This window comes from Myzus persicae, unplaced genomic scaffold (genome assembly GCF_001856785.1).
Source record: "Myzus persicae strain clone G006 unplaced genomic scaffold, MPER_G0061.0, whole genome shotgun sequence".
NCBI lineage: Eukaryota > Metazoa > Arthropoda > Insecta > Hemiptera > Aphididae > Myzus > Myzus persicae.
In genome coordinates, this window is record NW_019100627.1 from 5,732 (window position 1) to 26,497 (window position 20,766).

The 20,766-nt window shown below is 26.9% G+C and overlaps 3 protein-coding genes across 5 annotated transcripts in view; 1 reads left to right on the plus strand and 2 right to left on the minus strand.

Moving 5' to 3' along the window:
* LOC111037746 overlaps positions 1–2,289 on the minus strand; it is a 4,140-nt gene extending 1,851 nt beyond the window's left edge. Inside the window, exons 1-3 of one of the 3 annotated variants that reach the window (XM_022320507.1) lie at positions 2,025–2,289; positions 1,385–1,753; positions 1,178–1,320 (exon numbers count right to left, since the gene is read on the minus strand). In XM_022320507.1, coding sequence (XP_022176199.1) covers positions 1,178–1,320; positions 1,385–1,703 — 462 coding nt within the window. In that variant the 5' untranslated portion in view covers positions 1,704–1,753; positions 2,025–2,289. Of the gene's footprint in view, positions 1–1,177; positions 1,321–1,384; positions 1,754–1,979 lie in introns of all 3 variants that reach the window. The other 2 variants (XM_022320499.1, XM_022320489.1) reach the window with 2 other exon arrangements.
* Positions 2,290–5,575: 3,286 nt separating this feature from the next.
* On the minus strand, positions 5,576–13,450 carry LOC111037739 (ubiquitin-protein ligase E3B). Its single transcript, XM_022320477.1, has 19 exons — positions 13,231–13,450; positions 12,998–13,156; positions 12,789–12,920; positions 12,205–12,535; positions 11,958–12,146; positions 11,659–11,853; positions 10,327–10,613; positions 10,118–10,263; positions 9,886–10,057; positions 9,696–9,814; positions 9,440–9,618; positions 9,229–9,377; positions 9,028–9,164; positions 8,811–8,974; positions 8,481–8,743; positions 6,855–6,984; positions 6,630–6,794; positions 6,451–6,562; positions 5,576–6,385 (listed from the first exon to the last, which is right to left on the minus strand). Exons 2-19 carry the CDS (start codon positions 13,153–13,155, stop codon positions 6,213–6,215), a joined length of 3,201 nt encoding a protein of 1,066 aa, XP_022176169.1. The 5' UTR covers position 13,156; positions 13,231–13,450; the 3' UTR covers positions 5,576–6,212.
* A 152-nt stretch (positions 13,451–13,602) lies between these two features.
* LOC111037730 (beta-centractin) lies at positions 13,603–20,261 on the plus strand. Its single transcript, XM_022320466.1, has 8 exons — positions 13,603–13,791; positions 15,671–15,735; positions 15,819–16,145; positions 16,215–16,358; positions 16,421–16,586; positions 17,013–17,186; positions 17,248–17,310; positions 19,332–20,261. The coding sequence occupies exons 1-8, from the start codon at positions 13,744–13,746 to the stop codon at positions 19,473–19,475; spliced, it is 1,131 nt and encodes a 376-aa protein (XP_022176158.1). The 5' UTR covers positions 13,603–13,743; the 3' UTR covers positions 19,476–20,261.
* The last annotated feature ends 505 nt before the right edge of the window (positions 20,262–20,766 follow it).

The following is a 20,766-nucleotide window of genomic DNA, read 5'->3' on the forward strand; positions in this document are numbered from 1 at the left end:
TACTAACGAGGAAAAGTCTGCTTCGTAGAGAGGCAATTTGTTAGAAGTAATAATATAATTTTGAGTAGCCGAAAGAGAATGAGCAACTGAAGCAAGAACGGGGAAAGATCTACTGACAGCGCCAGACAAAAAAGATGCCGATGAATGTGTTATAAATGCATGGAGTGCGCTGAAACAAATCTCTGAGAAGAAACTTTCCAGCAAGCAATTTGCATCTGAGCTCAAGTGGTTGACAAACCGCTTCAATATCAATGTCGGCGGAAGGAGTAGATTTTAGGGCACCGAGGATTGATCTAAGGAATGCTGATTGCAGTTTTTGGATCTTATTGCGATGAGAAAAGGCGGATGAACCTGAAAAAAAGCAACCAGAAAATATTGAAATGAGGTAAGTGGAAATTGCGGGAAGGGAAATGCCAGGTTTCAGAAATTAGTGCAACAGAACATTTAGATGATGCTAATAAATGTTGGACTGATGGGCAACGAGTCGGAAGGCTGCGGACATTCCATTGTAATATGTTGAAGGTATTCACTGAGTTGGTAAGAATAAAAATAAGAATAACAAGATGACTGTATTGTGACTGGGCGATAACGTCAAATCTAATCGATCCTACAAAATAATACAAAAATACCTTTTATATACATTGTGCTTCAAGTGTGGTCATTATTTACAAAACACTGATAGTAAATGTTAACAATCACCGGTGTATGGACGCGTTAAGACTATTTTGTCAACATTCACTTCGTTTTTTGGTAAATGTGAACATACACTGGTGATTATCAACATTCGCCTACTGCGGTCTACTGCTTAACATATATGTACATTGTACATTCAAGGACGACTTGAAGGAGGGTGTGATTTGTAACTTGCTCCACCAATTTGGCAAGAGTGGACAAGTTATGGACTTTCAGTAGGCAGTCGGTAAATTTGTTCAACATTTCAAAATCTGTTCTGTTATTTTAAAGACTACACTACCACATTAATTATTTCAGATTGACCCAGTGTACATTGTATATTATATATTACATGTTTACTGCATTAATATTATAAGTAATCCCTCGGTTAACCATAATTAATCAAGAGTTTACTATAAATAATATTTATTTAATAGTAAAAATGTAAATAATATTTATTTAATAGTAAAAATGTAAATAATCATTAGTCAAGTTAATAACTTACTGATATATTAAAATTCAAATGATTGATGTACATCATAAAGTATGGCGTAATCAATTTTGTCAATTTAAAACACATTTTTTTATCTGCTATGGTCATGTTACAAAAACATTCAATTGCTGCTAACTGGACTTCTTCATTTTTACCTGAAATAAATTAAGCAATATTTGGTAGAAGTGTGGAACTAGATTAAATAAAACAATAAATTACCAGTTGCAAGATGAAGTAAGGAATCAACGGCCCCTTGAACACGGTAAAACACTGAAATAAAGTCTGCACCATTCAGAAAGCCATGTTTTAATAGTCTTAATTGTTCGGAAGTAATTTTTTTTTTATGTTTAATTTCTAGTGCCAAATTTTGCATGTTTTCAATAGTAAACTCATTATCTTCTTTCTCAACTACAACTCCTCGCCTCGAGTTCAAAAGTGTTTGTTTGTGTTGCTCACGATGGACATTTATATCATAACGAATCTTCTCCTTTACTCGAGCTTTAAAAATGTTTACTTTTTCCTCTTCGAGGGAATTCATGGTAACACAATATGCAACTGGAATGAAAAACTAAACTGTACAACTTCAGTCTGTAATTTTATCAGTATGAAATTAAATTTTGCATTGTAAATTAATAAAATTAAAAGGACACTTCTCTCGCATGCACTGTCATTGTCTTACAAATAGGTAACATTGCAAATAGTATGTTACCTACGAAAAATCCATTCAAATTTGTTACATTAAAATACTTATAAATTGCTTTAAAATTAAAATATAAAAAAAAACCATAAAAAGTTCACTAGATGATATTCTTACTTCTAAATTTGATAAAAGGTCAATTCGATCTTAAATTAAACACACCTGAGTTGAATAGATTAATCAGAATGCACAGTTTGCTGCTATGTTATGTGTTTGTTAGGGTGCAGCATCCTCTTTACACAATAATACTATAATGCACAAATAGGTAACCAACGAATGTTTATCGTATAAAATAAAAATTAGATTTTACATTTTGTCCAAATACAAGGAAAATACTACGTGAATACGTGATTCAAATTTCAGTCTCAACTACGATTCCATCGTTAAATCGTGTTTTCGACAAGAAGTGTGATAAGCCAGGACCTGATAAAAATGTACGCGGTAAAGCATAGTAGAGATCGGATCCCCAATACTCAAAAACGCGGTGGACATCTTCCCGTTGGTCAATCAGTGTCACCAAACTAGAAAAACAAAACATTTGTTACAATTTTTTTCCCACAATGTATAAATCCAATTAGTTTTATTCAAATTATTTGCTACTTGCTTATAAAATTTTTATTTTAAAATTAGCAACCGTATAAGCTATTGTTCTATGGTATAAGATAGTATAAATCAAATACATTATTAGGTATGTATTGACATAAAATACATGGTGAAAAAAAAATACACATTTTATAACATTATATTTTCTGTAAATATTTGTTCAGGAAGAAGTGTAGGCGAAAAGCTACTTAAACAATTAATGAGTAACATGCATATCAAAATTGGATTGAATCTATTCTTACTCTATGGATTGAATTAATAATATATTGTTTACTATAATTATTTGGTAATAAATAAATAGATCGACAAGTGCCAGATATAATATTGTTAAGTTCTACTAATAATCAGTAAAGACGAGATCGATTACTTCTAATCTATACATCTTAAAAAACGAAATTTTACTAAAAACAAAAATCGATCTTATAATTTTCAAAAAGATAAGGTTAAGATTACAGACAAAATAAAATTGACAGAAAGGTTTAGTTTTATCTTTAAGTTACAAAATATAATAACAGGACGAGTAAGCCATGTATTAAAAGTTGATGGTTATTTTATTTAAAAAATAATATATTTTATTACGAAAATGTACTATTTTACTATATATTCATTAATAATTATTTTATTTTTTTTTAAATTGTATTACCTACTAAACGAATATTGCCTTATTTAATATACATATACTATGTACGTATACTTATATAAATTTATTTTTAGTTTTTATTTTACTTTTACGGAGAGATTATTTTATTGTTCTGACTTGAGTTAGAAGTATTTATTTGCACGCATACAATATACATTGCGCGTTTGTTAATGCAAATATAATAATATAGGCATATAGCATAATAGTATTCTTTTATACTTCACCCAGTTAGCAGATTATCCTATGCAATACATTCATATGAAGCTCAGAGTCTAAAATTAGATTATTATATTATATATAAATATATTAGATACATAATGCTAAAAACTACTGTGTTTAATCTCAAGCTTTTTAAATACAAAAATTATTAATTAACCTATAATATTTAGATAATTACAAAACGATTAATTGGAATTCTCCGCGAAATAACTGGTCAATGTATAAAAACATACTGTACTTTAGGGCTGGAGGAGTAAAGAACAAAATCTTATATAAGGGAGATGATATATATATTATATTATATATAAGAAATGATGACAAGGCACAGTTAGACGGCTAAAGATAAGATCGCAGTCATAGCTATCAATTTTACAGTCAGGTCGTAACATCGCTCACCACTATGGCACTATGTATTAAATCTTATATAGTATTAATGTATTAAGTTTATGTGAAATAAACGAAAATAATATCTAAATACATCAAGTACTCATTTCCACGTTAATGTATATATCCGGCGACAGTTGGGAAGTAACAAATGAAAAAATTATTAACAGTCCATAATATAGTTTTTTAAGGATGTAATATTTTATTCAAGCAATTTTATAAATTAAAATAATATAAATTACGGATAAAGTAAATAATTATAATATACTGACAAGGACATATTATGTTGAAAAAACATATGTATTTATACATAGGTACATAGTGCATACATACATACATACACATACAAAATACACACACATATATTTTATACATATATATACAATAAATATGTATCTTTGAATTGTTCATAAAAAACAAACATTAAAATGTTATTAGCATTAAGCCTAAACACATTTAAGTTAAATAATATTATAAATACTTAATGTAGTATTATTTTAATTTATATAGCAATAAATCATACACATGAATAATAAGGTTACATTTTTGTATTTAATTTATAATTTCAACATATAATTTGGAGTTATATATTTTAATTGATGAATTACTAATTAATATGGAACATTGCACTATGTTTACAGAATAACATAATATGAGAAACTATACGAAACAAACATAAAATAATTGTATTATTGAAGTACTTAATAAGTGCTTACATTATTTTTATATTTACCGGCTATAGACAATCTAATTTGGTAAAAAAAAAAAAACAAATAAAAAACAAAAACAATTAAAGATTTATAAAAACGGCTTACATGATAAATTTAAGGAAAACAAAAATAGTAATAGGTATATATAATTATATAGTATTATACACTTGTTATAAATAAATAATAGTAGTATGCTTTAAGATCAAAGCAATGTCTAATGGTTCATTAAAAAACTAAAAACAAACATAAATTAAATGTTTATTATCAATGAATATATATTATAAATAATTTTCAACAGCAAAAACATCATAATATGATCAGTCTCAATTTTTAAGTACATCAAATATATTCGGATAAGACAAATATAAATGACGATTGAATAAAAAAAAAATATATTTGTATCAAATAAATGTATGAAATAATAAAATATTGTCTTATGAAAAATAAAACAATCATCACAAAATATATTTTTTTTTTATGTAAGTTAATGTTCAAAACAAAAAAATAAAGAAAAAATTATATAATAAAAACAAAATGATATGGGATAGAAATAATTGATAAATATTGAAAAATTTGATACTTCTAGAGAAACTATAATAACTGTAATAACTGAAGAGAATTGAGGTACTTCCCAGTCAGCTACCCGAAAGTGACTCCTTATTAAATACAGTGTCCATATTGAAAACTGAATGGGAGGCTGGGCAAAGAAACAACTACAGGTTCATCAGCCAAAGAGAATTGGAGAGATCCCCGAGGTTTAAATGTGTGAAGAGATCATTAGGGATATTGGCTAAGAAAGGTTATAGAGATGACTCATGCAGCCTGACAATCCAACAGGAATACAAAGAACCAAGCAGGAGGAGTTATCACCCATGGTTTGATTCACTCATGTCAGACATGGCCAAGTGTCACAACTATTCACTCTCCTTTCACTGCCTTAGAAAGGGAGGAAGCACAGATAGTCAACCCAATGTCAAGAGTAGCTACAAATATTTCTAGAATATTCAATAAGACATTCTCTGCAGTCACTGCAAGCAAAGTTACTAACACCTAGTCCCGTCTAGGGGGTTCATACCTAATTGGAGCTGGGAAGAAATCATTGCACTCCTATTCATCTGTCATGCCAATTTACGCAACATATAGAGACGGTACAGGTCTCCCATGTCTCAATTAATGTCCCCTCTCGCTGTACACGATCATCTGTTCCATTTCATATACCTTTCTCTTCCTCAAACTACTATCTTAACTCACCGATCATCCGTCTTATGCGCATTGCCAACACTGACGCTTCATTCTCTCTCTGATATTGAGCCACATTTCCATAAACTATTAAAACTATTATTATTTTACTATTATATTCATGTATTAAAGGGTTCGTCCCGTATTGTAAAATAAAATAAAAATAAAATAAAATAAATAAAATAATATTACTTACGTCACCAAATGAAAGTTAACTTTGTTAAAGTAATTTACATTTTAATATGCTAACATGTTAAATACTTGAATATATTTCTTATTATTATTACCTATATAGATCAGCCTAATATTAACTGTGTTAAAAATTACTTCATTATTTGGAATGATAACTTGGAAATCAATAATTCCCCCATATAAAATATAATGATAATTTTCAGTCCTTACATTATTACAATTACAAATAACTATAAATAGATTAATTAAATACATCACATAAAATAAGTTTAATTCGTACATCTTAGTTTCATAACCGTACACAACAGTAATTATAAGTCTAAAATCATTTAACATGAAATTATTCTGTTGGACTATGAAAATTCATGACAGTTCAAATCCAGTATTTGATGAAATGGCATACCTAAGTTTGTCTCTAAGAATACTTTTTTTCTGATAGTTTGGAAGCTTGAGCAAGTTGAAACATGTAGAAGCTGAAGGCAGTCTAAGATTTGGGTCTTTTTTGCGAATAGTGAAGAATCCTCTAATAACACTAACTATAAGTAAGAGAAAAATGTTAACTATGAATGAAACATTACTTAGTTAACATTATTGTGCTTACCAAGCGTGTCACCAAAATCTTCATCGTCTGCTACTTGGACACATCTTATGGAAAATGGTGGCTCCAAGTATGCAAATCCAAGTAAAGGTGGTTTTGAACAACTTGTTACAAACTGTAAGTTAAATATTTAAAACATTTATTTTCATCTTAGTTTCAATTTTTATAAGAGTACCACATACTTTCAGGAAAAGTGATCTTTCTTTTTCTGTGAAATCTTTTTGAAGAACTTCCCACAACCACAGAATTACACGATGAGAGTCATGAAATCCTCCATAATATTGGGTGGTTCTTCTAAGATCAAGCAAATCAATAGGAGCATTGTCTCCAGATATCAGTTTTTGAAGCTAACAGTAAAAATTATTTTAATAAAATTTAAATAATTTAAATAAATTATAAATAGTTACTTCAGGAGTAGAGAATAATGATAACCATTCAGGATTTATAACATATTTAAACCCTTTGATAAAAGCTGCTGTTTGAGCTTTGATCTGAGTATGCATAACATAATGTGCCATTAAATGCACATAATTAATCCTGAAATCATTAATTTTAAAAATAATTAACATTTTGAATCATTATAATTTAGAACTCAAATAAAGTTTGTTATTAAATTATTAAGTTCCATTTTCTTTGTCAAAATATTGAAAATGGTTAAAAGATAATATTCTTTTCAAAACATATTTTTTTTTTTGGAGGTTAACTTTACTTCTCCGAGGGTTAGAAATAATTCAATACCGATCTATTTGATAACACTACTGTTTTTTTTCTTTTAAACATTTGTATATTATTAAGTAAGTCATATATTTGGAGATTCTATGAACATTAAGAGGATGTCATACCAGCATATAATGTCTCCGTCATACATAGCAAAGTTTTTATATTAGAGTGAATCGACCTATTATCAAACTTTTAGCTAAGAATATTATCTGTGTTCTCTCAATTGTTTTTTTATATGATATTTTAATTTCTAAGTGAATTATAAAAATTCTCAAGTATTAATATTTGACATTTTCATAATTCACTTAAAAGTTGAAATATCGTAAATAAATCATTTGAGAAAACATAGTTCTTAACTAAAAGTTTGATAATAGGTCAATTCACTCTAATGTCAATACTAAAAGCACACCATTAAAACTGGTTAACAAGAATTTGCCACGTCTAATGTGTGTAAGACAAAGACAACATATGTTGACATGATGTCCTCTTAATGTTCAAAGAATCATCTAGTATACAGGAGGGTAAGATGTCCTATTAAACATTTATACTTTAAAATGTAATTAAGTTTTAAAAATATTAAATAAACTACTTATGCAAAATCATTGTATACCCAATTCCAGGGATGTATACAGGGGGATGGATGTAGTGGTCAGATCCTTCCACCATATAGGCCCTTTTTTTTTAAATGTATAAAATAGAGTTCTTACTTCTTAGTGTTAGGGCATTACAAGGTCTTGTCAGTAATTAATATTTATACATTATTTTCATAAATATAATTTTTTCAAGAATACAATTTAATGGACTGGCTGTTGCCATCGCCACCAATAACAATGCTACAACAATATCAACATCATGTACATGTTCCAACATTTTAAAAAGTTATATAGATAAAGTTCAATAATAATATAATGCACAAATGGGTTTTACTCTATTAGTTTGACCTAATTTTGAATTAATATGAACAATGAACATACCTATCAAATACATTCATATTAATGCTGAAGAAGTAATTAATAAATTGACTGAAGAAAAATAAAATAAAATGTTGTGCTATAATTGTTTGTAGTTTTGAAATAAGATGTATCAAATATAATATGTTTTTTTATTATTATTTAATATGCAGGTACCTAGGTTTAAAATTGTTCCCCCCCTCCATACAAAAATTATGCACAAGCAACTCACAATATTTATCGGACAAATCTGAATATTAATATTTATGTACATACGTTACATGAATTTGTAATATAATTATTGATAATACAATTAAACATGTTTACTATATATTTTAAATAAATATTAAATAATAATAATACTTGTTTTGATTGGTAACTGATATGACTCTTCCACCAGGTATAAGATCATGTGTAGTCAATTGACCAAGATGATTATCAACTACAGAAAAAGTCAAATCTAATTCTGAAACATCACCCTCATAATGTTTGACAGATGTTAAATTCCGATATAAGTCATTGTCTAATGAAGGTAACTCATCCATTGAACTATAAAGTAACTCTTGAGTTTGTCCTAATAATTGACTTAAAAAGAATGATGCAAATGGAACTTCAACAACAATACCCTATTAATAATATTTATTTCCACTTTATTAAATGAAATAATTAAAATGGACTATATAAAATAGTTACCTCATAAACTGCTTTACCCAAAATGCGGCCAACAAATTCAAATAAGTTCAGATGGTTTTCTTGAATATGTGATGAAGGCGATGGATATAATCTTTGTTCATCTGTAGTGCGAAATAAATTTAACGATGGATCAAATACTCTCTTTATAGTTTCTTCAAGAAATTCTGTAAATAATTATTTGTTAGTATCTAAAACATTCAAGTTTTTGAAAATAGACCTTTAAATACTCCATCTTGATCAATTCCTGCTTCATCTAATCCCTGTTCATTTATGAATTTTACTCTAATTACACCTTTGAAACGTTTCAATGATAATTCAGAGACATATGTATAACCATCTTCAATTATTCGATTCCTACACATTTTTTGTAAAAAAATTTCAATTACACTTTTAAGTTATTTCATAAAACTAATTTTACCTCCGTATAGTAATGATTGGTGGCATAAAATTGTCGTTATCATGCAATTCATGTACACCCAAAGCAAACTTTTCACGAGAAACATATTTTCTAAATAATCGAACACGTGTTTCATGAGAGACTATATGAGGGATTTCCTGAATTAAAATCTAAATACAACATTTATTATTAATAGTTATTTAAATAAATTTAAAAATTAATAATTCAATACCGAGTATATTTTACGACCCTTTTTAAGTTCATTAAAAAATGAAGAAGTTTTAAGATCACCAATCAGCCAGTGTCCAACAGGTGCAAATGATCTACGACAATCCCTGCGATAAAGCACCATTAAAAGCGTGCGACAAGATCGAAACAAACTATATGAAGAAGAAGCTGTATCTTGAATATCTAAGTTAACCAAAACAACATATACATTTTTATTAATTTCACATTTGTTAAAAGTAAATATAATATTAGTTTCTTACTAAATAAATTCTGAGATATTCCTTTATAAAGAAATATGTTCAAAAAACTAGACATTAAAATATAGTCACGCATCACAAATGGTTTTTGTTGCTCATACATTTCTATATCATCAAGAATACTAAAATAAATAATAAATATTAATGTTCTTAATTTTATGAATAAATTATTACTCTCATAAATTTTTCTTACGTTATGTAATGTGACATACTATCACAGAATAGTTGTAACATGCGCAATTCTCCTGAATTGCAATTTTTATCACATTCTAAAATATCCAACAGGTTCTTGAGACCACAGTGAGAATCTAAAAACGCCAAAAACCTCCACAATAAATACAATGTGTCTTCATGATAACATAAACCTAAAATAAAAAATAGTTAATAATTTCAATTTCCAAATAATTATTGAACAGTATGTTTACCAGTTATTATATCTAGTCTAAGCTGTGTGATTGTTTTAAGGCATGTAAAATATAAGTTGCAAGCAGCAACTACCTTGGTACCATGAATTCCAGTAAGTTTATAACTTGATTGACTGGTGCTGGATAGTCTCAAATCAAATGCCTTTCTATTAAGAATAGTAATAATTATTTGAGAAATGCCTGTAGTAATTCTAGTAGTAAAAAGTTACTTGATTATTGCTATTGGGTTATTTGTCTTAGGAGGAGGTGATGGTACTTGTTGATTTTCAGGTATTTGCGCTAAAGCATTAATCAGATGACACCGTAATAACTTAGAACATAAAGTTCCACACCACAATGGAATTAATTGATTTTTCAAAGGTGGTATATTAGGAGAACATTGACAATTTGAATTTGCTGTAAACCACCCAAGTTCAGGATGCCAAACGCTAGATACGTTTGAATGTTTTTTCACCACATTAACTCTAATAGTGTCTAAAAATGTTGTTAAACCAACCTGAAAATAAAAAATAATCAATTAATCGCAATGTTTAATAGTTACATAACACCTACAGATTATTTATTTTAAATATTCATTTGTACAAGGGGTGTATAAATTAAAATGTATGGACTATACAATTTAAAGATTTTTTTTATACTAAAACTAAAATTATTAACAGTTTAAATATTTTTCAAATCAATCAATACAAATTACAATTTGTGTTTAACTTATTTGATAGAAAATCAAATTAATTGTATCCAAGTGAAGTTCAAACAAAAATTATTATTTAAGAATTTCCATTAATACGAATAACTTAATTTTAAAATAATTGATGGATATTATCTTTTATGGTAGTAATTAATTCTTGTTTATAATTTATTTTTACCATCACAGTGACGACAGATATAACTATAGCTGACACTTCACATGAATGTATTCAATTAAATTATGAAATAATTTTGTGATTTATAATATTTAAAATTAAAACATGGTAAAAAAACCATCGTAAAAACACAGACAATGTTATTAAATTAAATTTGATAATAGGCCATTCTGATATTAATTGTAACAACATAACATTAGTTCTGATGAATGCAAATTTGCTGTGTTGGATCAAAGTTACATCCTCTTTACATTTAAATAATTTATTAAAGACACTTGTTGATTAACTTAAAAGTAAGTTTAAAAATCAATTGATACACTTACTTAGTTATAACTTTATAACAGTTGGTTTTTTTTTTGATATTACAATTTTATTATTTATTTTTATCTGCCCGTCGATGACTTATGCGATTAATTAAAGCTAACTTTTGTTTTTCATATGGTAACAACTAACAATTAATATTAAACAGTTAATTTATTAATTGACTAAGATTTTTAAATACAAAATTATTTAAATATTTAGAAGTATTATTTCATATTATTAAATTAATATTTAAAATATAACCTACTTGGCTATTTCAATGATTTTTTTTATTAGACATGTATACATCTAAAATATATATTACATTTATAAAAACATAAGAAATGGTTTAGTAAAATTGTAATGTTTGAAACTTACGATAAAAACAGATGTAGAATTATTTTCAAATTGATCTGTTTCAGCACTTAATTCAGCTAAATGCACAATGTTTGCAATTAATGACAAACACCAACTTGGATGTAAGCAATGAAATATTTCATCACATTGGATTTGATCATTTAATAACTGCATTACCTTCTCAAGTAAATTAACAGAATTAAATGTTTCAATGATCTAAAATATATTTTTAAATACAAGATTATGATCTTTTAAAACTATAGAATATCATTTATATTAGCATTAAAATTAAAAATTAAATAAAATACAAAAATACTCACTTTAGGTGAAAGAGATATCAAATGCTCTACTAATAAAGGTATAGAATAAATCTTTATAACAAATAGTTGGAAAATATTTGTTGAAAAGTCGCTCAGAACTAAACATCTCCAGCAAATAGTCATTATAGCTGTCAAAGCCACAGGTTTTAATAATATTTTAATGCCTGATAAACCAGTTATTAGCAATGCCTGAAAAAAATTAATTTAGTAATAAATTCATAAATTAAAAAATATTTCATTTGAATACCTGCATAGTGTTAAACACATTTTTATTCAATAAGTGTGCAATCAAGTTTTCTGTTAAACGCTCTAATCCAGGTTTTAATCCTTGTAAAGAAATATTTGAATGTATGGCACACCATCTTGATGTAGATGTAAAAGATACAATCATGTGAAGTAAAGTGTGTAATAAAGAAGAATCATCTAATGATTTTGGCTGAAGTTTGGTAAGATAAATTAGGCAAATAGACAGAATTTCTTTGACATGACTTATCCAGTTCACTGCATGCTCACTAGTTAAAGCTACTGATATATAGCTACGTTTGATTGCATCACATTCCAGACTAAGAATTATATATCTAGAAAATTAAAAAAATACTTATTAAACTATAGCTTAGTTAATAACCACATACAATATTATAACATGTAACTAAATGGTAGAACTTGAAAGAAATACAAAATATATTAAGAGATCAAAGATTTATATCTATTATATACATAATTAATTTTATGTGGGGTGTACAATTTAGGAAATAAATACGAAAATGTGTATGAGAGAAATCAATACAATTGTATGATTGTTAACTAATATAAGTTAAATATACATCGAACCTGCAGAGTTTTTCAAATCTATGTCTATCTCGCTTTTCGTCCCAATAAGTTAAAAATTTTTTAACAGATAAATAAACAGTAATAGCGGGTTTCAATTCATTGATGTTCTCAAACGTTTCATCAAATTGATTCCTACAAACATATAAAAAGTCAAATAATTAATAATAGTGTGTTTTAATGTATAAGAATGAGCAAATGCTACAACTGACAGTATTAAGTTTCGAGTGCGTTTTCGAACCAGCCATCCTCTAACTAAAGATTGGACAAGGATAGCAGATTGCTCACGTTTGCGATCATTAGCTCTTTCTACTCGAGCAGCTCTTGTTTGTTCGATAAACTGCATTTTAGAATGCTCACCAAACATCATTCTGATGAAATAAAGGCACAAAAATAAATGATTTAGTGTAATTATTTATGCAATTGACTTTGATAAATAACTTACTTAATTAGATTTATTTTATGCTCATATTTTGTTTCAAAACTTGTAATCAACAGCCGAAAATCTAAACATACAAATCGTTTAAACTTTTATAACAAAAGTTGCAGTAAGTAATAATGTTAATTCATTGTGCGTATTTCACATATCGATTGAACAATTTGGAATATTGAAATATTGTGAGTTGTGTGTGAGATAGATACCGAGATTACACTCATCATAGAGATTTTAAACATAATAATAATTATTATCATTTATATGATAAAAAAAAAAAACAAAAAAATATCTATAATCAATTTTTTTTTTAATCAGTAAAATGTACCGGTTAAGTTGGTAACGGCATTTAGGTTATGTTAACGCTTATTGTAATGTTATCAACTTTATATTAATAATATAATATTGAACGTTTTTAAAGAAAGTTATACTTATTAGTTTTATGTAATTTGTTACGATTTTATCCCAAAAAGATTTCTAAGTTTAAATTGTTAATTGACTATTTGTTACCAACAACAGCTCATCATGGAAACTTATGACGTTATTGTTAATCAGCCTGTTGTCATAGACAACGTAAGTCCTCGTCATCATTATATTATTTATGCATACTATTTTATATAACTATGAAGGCATGACCATTTTATGAATTATCTTCTACCTACTTATTTTTCGAATAATAAGAAACGTGTATTACTCTTTTGACTACATCAGCAATGAACTGAAGTTTTTTGAACATTTCAGCTTTGATAATTTTGTGTGACTTATTAGTGGTTATAGAATATATTATAGTTTGTCAACCAAATATTATTTAAACTAGTATTTCCATAGAAAATTATTTAATACTAAATTGATATTTCAATATTCATCAATTTGGTTTAGGCTTAGTGACATTAACATATTATACAAGGTATAATACTTGGTATCACCAAGCATACTTATCCCATTTTTTGGTTTAATACCTAATGAATTTATTAAAATTCGGATTTTTAGAATTTTTAAAGATATAATGTTATATTTGATCTAGGTGGTATTTATTATAAATGGATCATTTTGGTAAATTATGAATATTGATAGATTAGTATAAATGATCTGTATCTTCCAAACACAGAATCATGGACCTTTTATCCTTGGTATACAAAGTTAAATAACTAAAAAGCTAGTCATTCAAATTTTGATTTTGATTCACACATCCATTGAAAAATTTTCCACTTTATAATTTACATTTGAAAAGTAATGTTGTTTAAAAAGATGTTTTTATGTCTACAGGACTCTTTTTAAGTAGGTTGTACAATAATCTCAAACATTTGGAAATATGGTCTTTAAAAATTTTTTAAAATTCCAAAACCAGATTTCGAATAATTGTATTATTTAAGACATGCTTGGTAAATCACCATGTATATTGTATACCCATAAGACATAAAACTGTACTTGAAAATAATTGAAATAAGACTGAATTTTAACATCCATGTGTATATTATGTACACTTTGTTTCTGAAGAACTAAATATAAAATATTTTAAATAATATTAGGTGTGTGAAATATTTACATAGCATTTTCTGATGTACCGATTAAGATTAAATGCATTTTGTAAGTTTGCAAACTGTATAGAGTAAACCATTAACCTAGCATACTAATAGTATCTGTATACATTTATTATTTCATGTATTAATTATAAATCTTAGAAATTTTAATTTGAATGAACTTACTTTTTTACATTTATTTATCAATAATAATTTATTTTTTTATGAAATATTAAATAAAAAGTTCATAATTTATTTTATCTTATAACTGTTGTACTTTTTTTTTTATACTGATCAGTGTTAATTTAATACTGCTCAGTATAAATATATATATATATTTAATTAAATATAAGTTGAAATACTTACTGTATGATTAACCTCAGCAATGCATTTTACATTAAAGAATTATTTCAATTAGAATTTTATTTACATTTATTATTAATAGATGTTCTTAACATTTCAGAAACTTGAACGATTAACTTGGATAAATATACAATTTACCTCGTATTGAGCTTTAATATTTTAAAAAGTATATCTCCAATATAAAATATAAAATAAATCAAACCTATTCAAAATTTCAAGTTTAGGAATATTAAACTGTAAATAAATGCTTAAAGCTTTTTTATATTAAATAAATGTATCCTATTTTGATATATAAAATCTTATTTTAAAAATTTTACTTTGAAAAAAATGAATATTTAGTTATTTTTATCTTTCTGTAAATAGTACATACTTAACATTTAGAGGTACCTATATAAAACTAATAAATAATTTTTATCACTAATAATTTTTATAAATATAAAAATCTACTAAATTGATTAATCAAGTATTTAATTTCTATACAGATTTTTACAGATTGACTTGATCTAAACTTTATAAGTTTACTTTATCTATTTTTGAATAATTTGTATTTATAAATTTCATTTTTGCAGGGCTCAGGTGCCATTAAAGCTGGATTTGCTGGGGAACAAACGCCAAAATGTTGTTTTCCAAATTAGTATGTATACTACTTAGAACTATAATTTTACATAAATTAGATTAATATGTGTATAAATATTTAAATAAATTATTGTTTCTTAGTATTGGACGACCAAAGCATGTTCGAGTAATGGCTGGTGCTTTAGAAGGAGATACATTTATTGGACCAAAAGCGGAAGAACATCGAGGTTTGCTATATATCAAATATCCTATAGAACATGGTATTGTAACTGATTGGAATGACATGGAAAGAATATGGCAATATATATACGGTAGTGATCAACTTCAAACATTTTCTGAAGAACATCCTGTACTGTTAACTGAAGCCCCTCTAAACCCACGACGAAATCGTGAAAAAGCTGCAGAAATATTTTTTGAAACTTTCAACGTTCCTGCATTTTATGTGTCTATTCAGGCAGTTCTTAGTTTGTATATAACAACAAATCCTTTCAAAACTACTTAATGTTAATATTATTATTTTTTTTTGTATTTACATAGATACGCTACTGGTCGCACTACTGGAGTTGTTTTAGATTCTGGTGATGGAATTACTCACACTGTTCCAATTTATGAAGGTTTTGCTATGAAACATGGTATTATACGGTTAGATTTAGCTGGCCGAGATATATCACGTTATCTTAAGTAATTATAATTATACTATTGAAATGTTAAAAACAATTATCACATTTTAATTTTATATTAAGGTTATTACTAAGAAAAGAAGGTTTAAATTTTTCTACGTCTGCAGAATTTGAAGTAGTTAGAGCAATTAAAGAAAAAGCTTGTTATGTAGCTTTAAGTCCAGTTAAAGAAGAATCATCTGATAGTAATATATATCAATATATGCTACCTGATGGAAACAAAGTTGATGTAAGTTTATATTTAAATTAATTTATCCATGTGTTTAAATGCTTTTCTTTCTTTAACAAAAATACATTTCAAAACTTAAAATTTACATTTAAAAAAAAGAAGATAATTTTAACATCTCTTAACTAATATAGGTTAACCTAATAATCATTTTTTAAAAAACTTTAATATAACTTAATTTACTTTTATGTTTGTCTTTTAAGCGTAAATGGTGTAGAGACCTACTTAATCCCTAACAAAAAAAAAAAATAATAATAATAATAACTAAGTTAAAACAAATAATTTAAAAAACATAAGTGTCATCGGTGGGTGGCTTCTTAGCTCATAATTTCATGTTTTTTATTGTCTCAGCTCATACTCTTATTGTGCCGATTGTGTACAGATTGTGTATTACAAATAAAGAAAAAAAAAAAATGTTTGTCTTTTAAGATTGGCCCGGCTCGTTTCCGTGCTCCAGAAGTGTTATTCCATCCCGACTTAATTGGTGAAGAATGTGAAGGCTTACATGAAGCATTAGTATATTCAATACAAAAATCTGATTTAGACGTACGAAAAAAATTATATCAAAGTATTGTACTAGCTGGAGGATCAACTCTATTATCTGTAAGTAAAAAAAAAATATATACAAATTAAATGTTTGTTTATGAATTGTATTATTTTGCAGGGATTCGGTGATAGACTATTATCAGAAATTAAGAAACTAGCACCTAAAAATATGAAATTAAAGGTAAATATTCAAAAATGCTTAAGAATTTTAAATGAATATTATAAATTATAAATTATTATTTATTTTTAATTGTATTTGTTGAGTGCATTGATAGTTAATTAATTATTTATACTCAAAACAGCGACATAGTGACATTATTTATGAATAGCGTAATATTATGGTTGTTAGTTGTGGATTTTATTGAGGCACTGTCATCTAATTTGTAGTCAATGGTGCAAGACCATGAAGAGGAAATACAATTATATTCATAAAATAATCTACCTATTATTCTGTTTGTTGTATGTTTATTGTGTAATATGCATAACTTTTATTTGTTTTATTGCACATGTAGAAGTTGGGGTTAGTTGTGAGTGATTGTTGAAATATAAAGTAGTTGATTCTACAATATTGTGAGTAAAATCAAAAAAAAAAACTAAATTTAATATTTAATTATTTTTAACATACATAATAAAATAATAACAATTTGAAGTTGAAAATCAATTTAGTTAAATATTAAGCATAAGATGAACAATAAACATATTCGTTAAAATATTATGGATTACTTGCATATACTAATTAATTGTGCAATATTACAATTATTTCAGCTAAAATTTGTTTAGCTTTTAGCATCTATATCATGATATATCATCATTTTAACATAAATAACTAAATTTTCAAAATATTTTTATTAATTTTAAGCTCTTTATACTATAAACCTCCACGGTTCTAAAGTATGTTGGTATTGACTTATTCAGTTATACACTAACAATAAATACCTGATATACACAATTTATTTCATTTTAAACCTATTGTATTACTAAAAGAAACATAAAGTATTAATTGCAGTATAAACGTATAATTAAATATTTTTAAAAGCATATGCTAACTGACAATCTTCGTTTAGAATTATATTTTGTATTCAATGGTTTATAATTGAACACACATTCATTACAGTGACCCATTCAACAGTGAGGTACACTTGTCTCCTTCTTTACAACAAGGAATTTCCAATATTTATCATGTTTAAAAAATTTAAGACTTTATGTTTTGTTAACTAATGTGACACAATTTAGTTTTAGTTCTATTTTAACCAAATACTCACTTTCCTCTTGAATACTATTTATTAATTTGATAGATAATATTTGTTTTCATTATAATTTTCAAATTCAATTTTAATATTGTAGCTCATATTTTAAGACTAGTTTCAAAGAAATACAAGTTTCCACATTCAATATAATTATAAGCATTGTCAAATGACATAAATTATTGATTTTTAGACTAGTTTACTTTGTGCGTTGTGTAGTTTAACATGATAAGTTTTTCGTATTTCCCAAAATGTTTTAGTCACAATTCTCAATTCCACACATTTTTATATTTGGAACATTAATATAATACAATGATACATCAATATAACCATATCTGTATTGTTGTACATTTTATTTCAAACATAATTACTATAACCGAATGTATTATGTAATCAGGTGGTTGTATTTTGAAACGATTAATGATAGAAGACCGCTGATAGAAGAGAACTGTGTATTTTATACGAAAAAATAAAATCTTGTTTATAATTAACAGTTTTAGGAAATTATTATGCGTCCGTAAAAATATAATATGTAACTCGTAATAATTTACGAAACAAGCCTAATATTATTATTGTGTATATAGTTCAAGGCCCGAGTATTCACGCGTGTCGTATACTCGTGTATGTTATCGAGTCGGTCAACAGTCTTACTGTTGAAGTGCGAGATATTATGTCAATGTCGTCGAACCCGACGATGACGGTCGCCGTTTATAAGTTTATTTTTGTATTTATTCTTTTGCGTATGTATCGTATATAAGAGTATCGTAATATACTATTCGCATAAAAATGTACTCGGTGCACCTAACTGCCTTTAAAATGCTCGGATTAACAGAAAAAATCGCTCCCGTATTCGCGTTGTTCTCTGTATATTTTCAGGCTTTTGTGGGAGTATGTTGCTCGCACAAACCGACGACCAGATTGTGTTTTAAAAAAATGTAAATGTTTTTTTCTTTTTTAGATTTTGGCGCCACAAGAACGTCTGTATACGACATGGATCGGAGGTTCTATTCTGGCGTCATTGGGCACATTCCGCCGGATGTGGGTGTCGAAACGAGAATTTTTCGAAGAAGGCTCGAGGGTGATACACAGAAAAACGATGTAACACCGCCTCCGACTCGCTCACTGCTGCCTGCCACGTTTCCGACCCTCTCGGCCAAACGTCACGTCGAGGCGCACGATCATAATTGCCTTATGCGGATTGATCCTCAATTATATCGTCTTTTCTAACACGGTTCTAGCCCGACCCTTTTTGTCACCCCTATCCGCTCGACGCCCAGCCACAAACAAACAAGCTCTTGTACAAATACCCATTTTTTCGTCATCAGCCCATTTGTTTACTTTATTAGTTTTATTATTATTATTACAATTTGTTTCGCTTATCTATGTGTATTTAATAACGATTATATATATATATATATTATATTATAATATTTATTGTAGGATTAATCTCTTTTTTTATAATATTTGAAATACTTCACTTCTGTATAAATAAATATAATACAGTTACGACGAGGGTCTCGGTCGTATACGAGTAATTTTTAATTTACATCTAATTATTTTATTGTTTCGCAAAATTAATTTTAATATATCTACGACGTCGGCGCAGTCTTAACAGTTAAGCGGAATCGGTTAATAGCGTCTGTAAATATAGTATAATTTATATTTACTAAATTAAATTTATTTATTTTTACAATTTAAATTAAAAACAATATCAATTAACTACAACCGTTACTATAATAATATATTTGTGTGTAAATACCAACTTTCGCTACATAATATGTGTTATTATATAATGTTATATTGTCTGTCAAACCTAACTGACGCAGTTTGATTGACAAAATTGGTATTAATTTGCCAAAAATAAATACAGTTACTTAACAAAGAAAAATACCTGCAATGACAATTTATTTTCCTATTTTGACGAATCCATTCCATTTCAACTGAATTCTTGAATACTTTAAAATATTAAACTCAAAGGGCAACGACAATATAATATAATATAATATAATATAGTAAAAAACGTCCAGGAATGGTTATTGAAAAAAGATAGGTTTTTGTTTCTTATAATTTTTAGATTCTGAGCGATGTACCAAAGTATTCATTTTACAATGAGCGTTTTTTATTTGTGGATATCGCTTTTTTGAGTTAAAAAAATTGCAGATAAGATTTTCAATTTTAATATCTTTTCTGTAAGGAAATGAATACCTATAGTTGGTCATCTCGGTCCAAAGTAATAGATTCCTAAGAAGCCTTAATAATTAGGTACCTATAACTAAAAATAAAGGTGTATCGTATATACAGCTGTACTGTATAGTAGGTTGTAGCCAAATCTCAGACCTCATAAATAGAAAATTTTTTATGAATTTTTAACTCGAAATAATTTGTAAATTTTC

What these genes read in the sequence shown, in the direction of transcription:
- LOC111037739 (XM_022320477.1), bottom strand. Translation starts at nt 13,155, where the DNA reads ATGATGTTTGGTGAGCATTCTAAAATGCAGTTTATCGAACAAACAAGA. An exon ending in TAGACTAGATATAATAACTG is followed by an intron (nt 10,058 to 10,117) that starts GTAAACATACTG and finishes TTTTTATTTTAG; the next exon opens with GTTTATGTTATCATGAAGAC. An exon ending in AATATCTCAGAATTTATTTA is followed by an intron (nt 9,619 to 9,695) that starts GTAAGAAACTAA and finishes TGGTTAACTTAG; the next exon opens with ATATTCAAGATACAGCTTCT.
- LOC111037730 (XM_022320466.1), top strand. Translation starts at nt 13,744, where the DNA reads ATGGAAACTTATGACGTTATTGTTAATCAGCCTGTTGTCATAGACAAC. An exon ending in AAATGTTGTTTTCCAAATTA is followed by an intron (nt 15,736 to 15,818) that starts GTATGTATACTA and finishes ATTGTTTCTTAG; the next exon opens with TATTGGACGACCAAAGCATG. An exon ending in CTAAAAATATGAAATTAAAG is followed by an intron (nt 17,311 to 19,331) that starts GTAAATATTCAA and finishes TTTCTTTTTTAG; the next exon opens with ATTTTGGCGCCACAAGAACG.